At 43.9% G+C, this 11,704-nt stretch overlaps 1 protein-coding gene across 6 annotated transcripts in view; it reads left to right on the top strand.

Moving 5' to 3' along the window:
• Positions 1-9,892, top strand: part of LOC112397964 (zinc finger protein 805-like) — a 48,112-nt gene extending 38,220 nt beyond the window's left edge. For 4 of the 6 annotated variants that reach the window (XM_024742309.1, XM_024742311.1, XM_024742308.1 and 1 more), the window contains exons 4-6: positions 1,881-1,976; positions 5,766-5,909; positions 6,425-9,892. In XM_024742309.1, coding sequence (XP_024598077.1) covers positions 1,881-1,976; positions 5,766-5,909; positions 6,425-8,391 — 2,207 coding nt within the window. In that variant the 3' untranslated portion in view covers positions 8,392-9,892. The remainder of the gene's footprint in view (positions 1-1,880; positions 1,977-5,765; positions 5,910-6,424) is intronic. The other 2 variants (XM_024742312.1, XM_024742314.1) reach the window with 2 other exon arrangements.
• Positions 9,893-11,704: the final 1,812 nt, after the last annotated feature.

Genomic DNA, 11,704 nt, shown 5'->3' with positions numbered 1-11,704 from the left:
AGGAGGGAAAGAGTGTTCTTATAGTTCTATGATTTGGTCTCAGTCTTTTAGTGGGCCTATCCCTCTGGACTGTGAATGTCACAAGTGTTTTATCTCCTCCACTAAGGTAGGACAGGATGGCCAAAGTTGACTGGAGTTGGGTATTTCCCTTCTTCCAGGCCATTTAGGCTCTGATAAAACCCCAGCAGTTTAGGATCTGGTTAACTAGTTTCTTCTGAGGACAGGCCTGGTTAAAGAGAGTGCTCTGGTATATTTCATAATTGGTTCTTTTTCCTTCCCCCCTGCCAGAAGCCCAAGGGGATTTTTCTCTTCTATTTTTTGTGGGAACTTGGTTGAGCTTCTGGAGAGAAATTTCATAGTGACTGTATCCCCTGGAGTTTTTTTTTTTTTACTGTCAGGGTTGTCTGCACTGAACCTCCACCAATCCATTCATTATCGTTCAGGTTTCCTATCCTGGCGCTGGTTCCTGTGGCAGTTTCTGCTCATGAGTCTCTGCTCTTGTAAGCTGTGACTCACTGTATTCCCGGTGTCTCCAGTCCTGCGGATAACAGTTTACCTTGTTTCCTCCCCTCTGTTATTGATCCAAGAAGACTTGTTGACTTTTCAGTCTGTTCAGTTTGCCACTTGTTGTTAGGATGGAGTGGCGACCTGGAATCTCCTTACAGGCAGAACTGGAAACAGGAAGTCGACTAAATATTAGTTTTGACTTAACTGTTAGGATTTAAAAATTCCATGGCAATATGGCAGATAGATGAAGCACCTGGACTCAGGAGCCACAGTTCAGTGAAATCTCAGAAAGTGACATTTGAGCTGAGACCCAAAGAATTAGAGTAATCTAGAACGAGCAAAGTAGGGAAGAAAACAGCCTTCCAGTTAGAAGGGACAGCACGTGCAAAGGCCCTGTGGTTGCAGGGAGCATGACTCCTGACAGCTGAAGAAAGACTCCTTCGCTTTCCACTGCCCTGTCCCTGAGCCCCGTGCTGAGCATGTAGCAGACAGGAGTGAACATTTGCTTAGTGATGACAAACGAATCCTGAGCTTTGGTTCAGGATCTGCAGATGTGCTTTCTGTGCGGGTCCTGGTACCTTTGCCATTGATTTATCTACAGCCTTTACCCCCACATCGGTTGATATATGTTTGGGTACACATGACAGACCAGCTCAAACAGTCTACACCCTGAAAGAAGCAGCTCAGAGGTGATGCTGGCTTCCAGGTTGGGGGTACCAACCCAGGTATCTGTTTCTTTTCTTCCTTGGTTCTGATGCTCAGGCTGGTTCCCTCACAGGAGTCACAAGATGCTTCTGGATGGCAGAAGCTGCAGGGGCCTCACTCAGCCCTTCCTGAAATAAAGCTTTCTTTTTACTCAGAGCAGCTGTCGTAGGTCACCTGCCTACTTCAGATACTGATGATGCCGTTTGTGGGATGATGGAGACCAGGGCTTCTTAGCCTGCCAGGTTGGCTACTATCACCTGGGGAGCGTTTAAAATGTGATGCCCAGGCCCTTCCCAGAGATTTTGTTTGAACTGCTGTGTGGTGGTAGCTGGGCACCCCAGATGTTGCTGATGCACAGGAGGTTGAAGTCCCTGACTTTAATGAATTAGAAAACGTCTGCAGGAGGTACGTCTGAACGGTGCTGGGTTCTGTGGGATGGAGATCAAAGAGAGTTGGTGCTGTCTATGCAGCCAGCACTAATGTCTACAGTCTTCGGGGACAAAGGATGGTGTTTTTACAGTTTGTTTCCTAGTTGCAGCATTTTGTTTGCCTAGATGGGAGCAGCTGCATTCCGAGGTCTCTTGCAAATCCTGCAGTCCCAATCTGGGTTGAGAGGTTTCTTTATTTTCACCAAAATCCTCATGTTCTCTTTTTTTCTCTGTGAACAGGATGTCCTTTGCCCAAGCCAGAGCTTATCCACCCACTGGAGCACAGCCCAGAGTTACAGACGTGGAAGAGAGGCCTCTCCCCAAGCTCCTGCCCAGGTAAGTGCCAACAGCTGGCCAAGCGGGCATCACAGCAGGTTGCAGACAGCAGGAGGACCATTGCCTATAAAATTTGTGAGAATTTTCTTGTCATGGCCTCTCTGGAGGCATGGGATCTGTGGAACCTTTTAACCTGTGGTCCTTCTACCCCATAACACTCTCCTGGGGAGAGTGTGGGGCGTATCAGGTAAGTTCAGGCTCTCGGCTCATGTACTTGGGCTTAAAAACTAGGTGTGACACACCACACAGCCTTGTGGCCCGGGAGAAGTTCCATGATCCCGTTGTGCCTTTGTATATAAGTTTGGCCAAGGTAAACCTAGCTGTTCTAACAGGTGTATTCCAAAATCTCCATGGCTCAGCACATGAAAAGTGTTTTTCTTGAACCAGGGGTGATGCGGATCAGTAGGGAGCTCTGACCACACAGTTATTCAGGGACTCAGCTACCTTCTGTCATCAGCGTGGGACCTTCAGGGTTCCTGGCATCCTCCAGCTGGCAGAGGGAAAACAGAGAAGGGAAAATGTCACACCCACTTCCAACACATTGTTTCCACTCACATTCCACTGACAAGATACTCGACTTTGTCATTTGGTGCCTAGGGCTGGGATATGAGGCTGAGTGTTTTCAAGGAAAGGAATGAAATGGTTTGATTAGTGTGGTCTGTTACACTCAGTCTGTTCCTGAGAAATTGTAGTCATAATCGTTTCTGTCTCTTTGGGTGGTTGGAGGATGTAATAGATTATGTATGAAACTGCTTCTCACTTGGCCTGACCCATAGTGAGTGGCTCAGCAAAAGTAAGCTATTAGTATTATTAACATCGTGGGATTAGTGCTAGTGAGTAATGATAGTATCTCATATTTCCTTCTGAACTGCAAGTAAACAGGGCCTTTCCAACTATGCTCTGTATCTTACCCTTTCCCACCTTCTCCATCCTCCCACACTCTGAGCGTCAGTCAGACACCCAGAAGCACTCCTCCGCCCTAGTCTTCCTATCCCTCCTGTTTGCTTAAACCTCAAGGCACCTCATGCTCAACATGCCTAAGAGGGGGCTTTTGACCTTGCCCGTTCCTCCCACCTCCCGTGCATGTTAGAAGGCTGGGTTCAGCCTCAGATAACTCCTCAACACCCCCATCTCCACCAAGCCCTCCAAATGCTGTCCGTTTTGCATGCACGCCTCTTGAGTCTGTCATCTCCACCACCAGGAGAAGACGCCCCCCCCACAACCTCGGTCCAGGTTTTCAGCTTTTGCCTGGGTGATGCCAGCACACTCCTGGCTGGTCTCCCCACACCTCCTCTGTGCCTCTAGTCAGCCCTGTCTCCCACGGTGGCCCCCGCAGCCACCAAGATCTTGTTCCCAACCTTCAGCACTCCCCCAGCCACAGAGCAACTCGGCACGTTTTCATGTCGAAGGTAGAGCTTGTGGGACTTCCCTGGCGGTCCAGTGGTTGGGACTTTGTCTACCAATGCAGAGGGTGCAGGTTCGATCCCTGGTCGAGGAGCTAAGATCCTGCATGTCTCGCAGCCAAAACACCAAAACATAAAGCAGAAGCGATATTGTAACACATTCAATGAAGATTTTAAAAATGGTCCACATCAAAAAAATCTTAAAAAAGAAAATAGAGCCTGTATCCTTGTGTTGCTTGATCCTTAAACCCTTCTACATTCATCTAAATCTCTCATATGTGTAGCTTACCTCCTCACCTCTCTAGAGGAGATCTCACCCCTGACCAAGGCCAATTCATGTACCAGAGTCTAGGCCAAACCTTTTCAGGGAACTGCTGCTTCTCACCTTTTCTGCCTCTTTTGTAACAAAGATATGCTCAGTTGCCTCACATTCGGGGAAAGTAAATAGAAAATGCTTCTGCCTCTCTAATGGCTTCACACTGACATTGACTCTACTTTCCCTGTAAAATCCATCTTCTTGGAGAAGCTGTCTCATTCTTGCAAGAGATGTCTACGCTTGAGTTCCGTCCATCTCATTTACTAAAATTTTCTTGCACGTTTTGAATGAGGTGTAACTCACACCCTGTGTTGTGTAAAAATCTTAAGAGGTTAACTTCATGAATGCTTGGGTATGTTTAACCCATGTAAGCACCACCTCAGTCAATATGTAGAATATTTCCAGCATCTCATTGGGATCTCACGCCCTCGATAGCCCCTTGTGCTTGGTAATCCCTATTTAGACTGTCGGCACCGATTCGTTTTGACTGTTGAACCCCATAGCATGCTGTCTGTCGTATGTGTCTTCTTTTGATCATCATATCTGAGATTCTTTTCATGTGGTTACCTGGGGTTGGAATTTGTTTACTCTTAATACGGTGTAATAGCTCATTGCTTGAAAAATTGCCCTTCATTGATCCATTCCCCTCCTGATGGGCACTCCTGTTGTTTTCAACTTAATGCTGCTGAGAATATTCATGTTATGTTTTTTGGTGCATGTAAGCACTGATTTCCATTAGGAATACATTCTGGTATGTGTGCAGGTCAGGTCATGGAGTAGCTGTATGTTCAGCTTTGATAGAAACTGCCAGACAGTTCTGCAGAGTGTCTGCCCCCTTTAACATCCCCACCATTCATCTATGAAAGACTCCATCTGTCCCTGTCCTTGGCAGCTCTTGGTAATGTTCCCTTTGCTCTTTGAGGTCTGGGGGAGGTTCCTCTGCACCACAGCACTGAAACTCTTCCTTACACGGTCACTGCTTTGCTCCTAATCTTCAAATACAGCACAACCATAAACGATCATGAGCAATGGACCACAATTTACTGAACACACCTGGCACTGTGCCCAGTGCTTTACAGACATTTTCTCATTTAGCTTTCACAACAGCCTATGAGGCAGAAACTGAGAGCCTCTCAGTTTTTCAGACAAGGAAGCTTAGACAGGAAACAGCTAAGAATTTGTCCAACATTAGCTGGCTGGGTACAGGCAGAATTTGAGTCGAGTCGTTCTGCTCCAGAGCGAGCACTCTTGACCGCCACGCCATATGAGCTTAGGACGCAAGACAGACTTTCCAGACTGTGTCGTGTTTGAGCATTTGACCCTCTTGGATTCGTTGCCCCTCTTCTCACTGGACCTTCATTCTCCTTCTCTGGTCATCACTTGAATGTTGGCTCATCGGGCACCTCATGGCTCATTCTCTTTACTCTTAAATGCTCTCCAAGGTTAATCCACACATTCTCATTCTCACATCTCCAATTTACATGCTGCCTAGTTAGGTCCCAGGTGTACATTATTGGACTAACCCATAATAAAAAATTAAAGCTAATTGATTGACTTTTTTGCCCTGTGTCTGGCATCCTCCAGAACATGGTATATGTAGTGTTTCACTTCATCCTCATAGCAGTCCTACAAGGTGGGCTCTATTTTTAGCTTTATTTTTCAGAAGAGGAAAATGAAGGCCTATGGAGTTTGAGTGCCTTACCAGATGCCACAAAGCTAATATTGTGTTCTTTTGGAATTTGGGCCTAGGGTTTTTGTGGTCAGAGACCATGTTCTTAACCATAATACTCATGTGACCTCTAACTTTTGTTTAGTGGACCTCAGGTACAGGTTTCAGTTAATCATAAACCTTGGTTTTATGGGGACATTGTCATCACTGATTAATCAATGACCTTGATTAATTGATGTATTAATTAAATTATTTGCTCCTTTGTTTCTTTTTGAAAATAATATTCTTAACATCACCAAACTCCAGAATGAGAACATTACTCATACCGTCCTTAGTCTGGCTGCTGTAACAAGAATGCCACGGAGTGGGCAGCTCAAGTAACAAACGTTTATTTCTCGCAGTTCGGGAGTCTGGGAAATCCAGGATCAAGGTGCTGGCAGATCTGGCATCTGATGAGGGCCTGCTCCTTGGTGTGCAGATGGCAGGCTTCTCATTCTGTCCTCACATGGCAGAGAAAAGAAGCAAGCTCCTTAGTATCTTTTCTGGTAAGGACACTAATCCCATCTTGGGAGCTTATCCTCTCATGCACGGCAGTTCCCTGATTCTGGAAGATTCTGTGCCTTTGTTCGTTGTATTTCCAAAGGCTGAAAGGGCCTTCCCATTTTCTCTATACGTCAGTAGGTCTGGCCGCATCTGGGAAGCCTGCATGACCTCTTCCTGTCTCCCACCTACTGCACTAGGTGCCCCTTTGCTGGCCTCCTAGCACCTTGAGATGTTCTGGCTTCGAGCACACACCACACACAGTGTCATCATTCCTCTGTCTACCTGCCCCTCGTCTCCAGACATTCTGTCCCCTGCCCATGCTGTCCCTTTGGGTTTTCCCTCTAAAATTTTCAAGAATCTAAGAACCAAAAAGAAAGAAATTGCACACCTGGGTTTCAGAGGTTTGAAAACGCAGCAGGTACAGAGCCACTATTTTCATCTTCTCACTGACATGATGATTTAGTTTCTTCTGTGTTGCCATCACTTATATGCCTTTTGTGTATTGTATTCCCTTCAGGTGGCAACACAAAAGCTGATACCACAGAGCCTACCCCTTCTCACCTGGCATTGTCTGAGGAAGTCTCGCCCCAGGAACAACTGACTCAGCGAGCCTCAGGGGACTCCCTGTTGGGACAAACCAAGGATCAGGATGGGCCACTGGAAATGCATGAAGGCCACTTGAGACCGGGGATGGACCCCCAGAGGGAGAAGCTCTCTGGGAAAATGAGCCCTGAACATGGTGGTTTAGGGACACATGATGGTCTTCACTCAAGGATTGTTCAGCAGCGAGTCTTTCCAGGAGATACTCTTTATGAATGTGACTCACGTGGACCAGTGAAAGGACCCTTGATACATGAAGGAAAACACCTCTATAAGTGTGAGGAATGTGGGAAAGTTTTTAACAAGAATTGCTTCCTTGTTCGACATGAGCAGATTCACTCTGGCGTGAAGCCCTATGAATGCACAGAGTGTGGGAAAACCTTTATTAAGAGCACACACCTCCTCCAGCACCACATGATCCACACCAGGGAGAGGCCCTATGAGTGCACAGAGTGCGGGAAGGCCTTCAACCGCAGGTCACACCTCACGAGGCACCAGCGGATTCACACTGGAGAGAAGCCTTACAAGTGCAGTGAGTGTGGAAAGGCCTTCACCCACCGCTCCAATTTAGTCTTACATAACAGAAGCCACACTGGTGAAAAACCCTTTGTGTGCAAAGAATGTGGGAAAGCCTTTCGAGATAAGACAGGTTTCCTTCGACACTACATCATCCACACGGGAGAGAAGCCCTTTGAGTGTGTGGAGTGTGGGAAATCCTTCAACCGCAGATCACATCTCACCTGGCACCAGCAGATTCATAGTGGAGTGAGACCCTTTGAATGCAACGAATGTGGGAAAGGCTTTTGTGACAGCACAGACCTCATCCAACACTATGTCATCCACACTGGAGAGAAGCCATACAAGTGCCTTGAGTGCGGGAAGGCCTTCTACCGCAGGTCACACCTCAAGCAGCACCAGCGGAGTCATACCGGGGAGAAGCCCTATGTGTGCGGTGAATGTGGAAAGGCCTTTACCCACTGTTCCACTTTTATCTTACATAAAAGAGCCCACACTGGAGAAAAACCCTATGAATGCAAAGAATGTGGGAAAGCCTTTAGTAATCGGTCAGACCTCATTCGACACTTCAGCATCCACACTGAAGAGAAGCCTTATGAGTGCATGGAGTGTGGGAAAGCCTTTAACCGTAGGTCATACCTCACCAGACACCAGCGGATTCACAGTGGAGAGAAGCCCTATGAATGCATGGAATGTGGCAAAGCCTTTTGCCAAAGGGCAAACCTCATTCGACATGCCATCATCCACACTGGAGAGAAGCCCTATGTGTGCACTGAATGTGGAAAGGCCTTTACCTACTGCTATACTTTTATTTTGCATAAAAGGGCCCATATTGGAGAAAAACCTTTTGAGTGCAAAGAATGTGGGAAAGCTTTTAGCACTAGGAAGGACCTCATTCGACACATTAGCATCCATGCTGGAGAGAAGCCCTATGAGTGCATGGAGTGTGGGAAGGCCTTTAACCGCAGGTCAGGCCTCACCAGGCACCAGCGGATTCACAGTGGAGAGAAGCCCTATGAATGCCTCGAGTGTGGGAAAACCTTCTGCTGGAGCACAAGCCTCATTCGACACTCCGTCATCCACACAGGGGAGAAGCCCTATGAGTGCAGTGAGTGTGGAAAGGCCTTCAGTCGCAGCTCATCCCTCACTCAGCATCAGAGGGTTCATACTGGGAGAAACCCTGTCAGTGTGACAGATGTGGGAAGAACCTTCACAAGTGGGCAGTCCTCAGTCAGTCTTCAAGAACTCCTATTGGGGAAAGACTTTTTGCATGTAACGACTGAGGAAAATCTTTTGCCAGAGGTAGCATCTTACTCAGAATCTGATCATTCATACCAAAGAGAAACCTCTCATTTTTCTTCTCCATGAGAAAAGCTATTGCAGGATATCAGTTGTCATCTAAAGAGTCATCTTAGAAATGGCCTCAGCCTAGAAACTTATTCTGTATTTGAAAATTCACACAGGAGAGTGATCCAATCTTTATTGTGCACTTAGCAAAACCCTCAGCCACATCTTTCTCATTAGCTTACGCTACAAAATTATCTCAGGGATATTTGTAAACAAAAGAGGAGGAGAGGAGAAAAATGCAAACACAGCTTTCAGATTTCAGTGATGGGCCTGTGGCAATTTGTCATCCCTTCCTTAGTTTAGTTGAGGTAAGGGGAGTGTTGTTGCAGAGATCAGAGGGCCTTGTTCCTTTTATTTGTCTTGAATATACATGCACTGCTGTCCAGTGTCAGGAGAGTTAGTTGAGGGTATGTCTGAAAATATTTACTGCAAGCCAACTTTGTTCTACAACATCGTCTCTATCCTTGAGTAGCATGTGTCTTTATGAGAAATATTAAGGCTTGACTTATGAAATACTTTCATATTTAAGGAGATAAAGATGTATGTATGAGTGGGCCCATTTTACTGCATATTTAAGACTGATTTTTTGAGAACATACTGTGTCATTAACCACCCAACACTCATACTTAATCTACTTGTTTATTCTTTTTTTTTCTGTGGGGTGACGATGACTGTAGCTGTGCGACCTTCCCAGATGAATCCCAGTTCTTCCCTCTGATTCTTCCTTAGAGAGGTTTCTTCAGGTCCACCTCAGTGACTTTCTAGAGGTCGAATTAGAGCCAGAACAAAATAAAACACATAGCTAAATTAAGCTAAAGGATAATGATACATGCAGAGAGGTAGTCTCATTGTTAATCTTACAAAAGATTATGTGAAGAGTCACTGTCAAGGAAAGTGACTAGAATTTTAACAGATGAAATGAGCATGTGTGGGTGCAGGTACATGTGTGTTCCACAGTTGTTGCCATTGGCTTAGTCCCAGTATAATGACTAAATGACTAGTATCTTTTGTCAGGGTATTTTGAAATTACTTCTTTGGAGTTTTGGTTGTTTTTGTTTTGTGTTTTGGTTTTTTTTTTTTTTTTGAGCAACGTGATAGTATTCCTTCATGTTAAGAAATATACTGTACAGAAAGACATAAAAATAATCATGCATTCACTCTGAACCCTCCTCGGGGCCTTTCAAATGACCGCATGTCTAGTTTTGTATTCCCATTGAAGGCCAAGTCATTTTTGTTATGTTAATCCATGGCATTATTGTGAAGGCCCCTTCTTCATGCTTTTCATGTCTTGTCTAAGAAGTCTTCAGCAAGCTCTAGGTCCTGAATATTTTCTCCTAAAAGTCTTATAGTTTTACCTTTTATATTTAAATCTCTAGTCCATGTTGAATTAATTTTTGTATTACCATGTGAAGTTTAGGTTGTGTTTTTTGCCTCAGGATGTTCAGTTCTGGTACCATTCGTGGAAAAGACTGCCCTGCCTCTATTGAAGTGAACTTAGTAAAAAATAAGTTGGGCATATTCATTTTGGTCTATTTCTGAGTTCTTTATATTATCCCATTGATCTGGGTATTTAAACCTCTGCTAATACCACATTATCTTGAATACTGTAGCTCTCATTAAATCTTAAAATTAGGTAAAGTGATTCCATCTTCTTTATTGTTTTTAAAAATTGATTTAGCTTTCCATGTCAATTTTTCCTTTCATTTTCTATATAAATTTTATCATGTGTTTATATTTTAAAAACATCTTGTGGGATTTTTTATAGATGATACATTGTGGATCATTTTGGTGAGACTTGGCATCTTTATTATGTTGAGTCTTCCATTCCATGAACGTGGTATGTCTCTCCATTTATTTAGATTCTCTGATTTATTTCATTAGTGTTTTATAATTTTCACCTTACAGATTCTGAACATATTTTGTTAGATCTTCATCCATGCACCTTTTCTTGGAGTCTTTATATGTGGTATTGAGATTTTTAATTTCAGTTTGCTCATTATCATTACTGTTAGAGGGAAATATTAATTTTTATATGTTGACCTTGTATCCTGTGCCCTTGCTGGACTCAGTTATTAGTTCTAGCAGAGTTTTTTTTTTTTGGTAGATTCATCAGGATTTTCTTCATAAGCAATAATGTTATCAGTGAATAGTGAACATCTTACTTTTTCCTTATGTGTATCAGTTTTATTTCCTTTTCCTGTCTTTATTCTACTAGCCAGAATTTCCTGTCCAATGTTGAATAGAAATGGTGAAAGAGCACACACTTGTCTTATTCTTTTTTTTTTTTTTTTAATAAATTTATTTATTTTTGGCTGCATTGGGTCTTCATTGCTGCATGCAGGCTTCTTCCTAGTTCTGGCGAGTGGGGTCTATTCTTCATTGCAGTACACAGGCTTCTCATTGTAGTGGCTTCTCTTGTGGAGCACGGGCTCTAGGCATGCAGGTTTCAGTAGCTGTGGCAGGCAGGCTCAGTAGTTGTGGCACATGGGCTTAGTTGCTCTGTGGCATGTGGGATCTTCCCAGACCAGGGCTCAAACCCATGTCTCCTGCATTAGCAGGAAGATTCTCAACTAGTGTGCCACCAGGGAAGCCCACTTGTCATGTTCTTAATGTTAAGGGGAAAGCGTTCAGTGTTGCTTGACCATTAAATAAGATGATAGTGTGGGTTTTTATATAGATGTTTTTTATCTAGTTTGGAAGGTTTCCTTCATTTGCTAAGAGCTTTCATTATGAATAGGTGTTGAATTTTGTCAGATGCCTTTTCTCCTTCAGTTGATGTGATCATATGTCTTTTCTTCTGTAGCCTGTTGATATGATGGATTGACTGGATTTGAATGTTGAACCAGCCTTGCATATCTGCAGTAATCCCTGCAGTCACGGAACATGGAATATAATGATATGTATGTGTGTGTGTATATATACACACATTCCTTTTGCCAGTGTTTTGTTGAGAAATTTTATGTGTAAAATCATGAGCATATTGGTCTATATTTTATTTATTTTTATACTGTTATTGGTATCTGAGTATATTGGCCTCTCAAAATGAACTAAGAAGTGTTCCCCCACCCCCTCCCCCCCAACCTGGATGAGATTTTGAGGAATTGGTTTTATTTCTTCTCTAAATGTTTGGTAGAATTCTCTGGTGAAACCATTTGGGCCTGGAGATTCCTATTAATGTAACTTATTAATTGCATCTCATGAGAATATGTAGAGATGTCATTAGTTCTCAAACATTGTAAAGTGAAGTCTCAAGTTGAATATCCTGTAATAATTTAAAAACAAGATTATGCTTTGAATAATAGGGCTTGAACACTTTAAAGGACCATAGAGACCC

The sequence above is a fragment of the Neophocaena asiaeorientalis genome, unplaced genomic scaffold, assembly GCF_003031525.2.
Source record: "Neophocaena asiaeorientalis asiaeorientalis breed wild unplaced genomic scaffold, Neophocaena_asiaeorientalis_V1.1 scaffold582, whole genome shotgun sequence".
Taxonomy (NCBI): domain Eukaryota; kingdom Metazoa; phylum Chordata; class Mammalia; order Artiodactyla; family Phocoenidae; genus Neophocaena; species Neophocaena asiaeorientalis.
The sequence above is the reverse complement of the archived record's forward strand: the minus strand, read 5'-3'. Positions and strand labels throughout refer to the sequence as shown.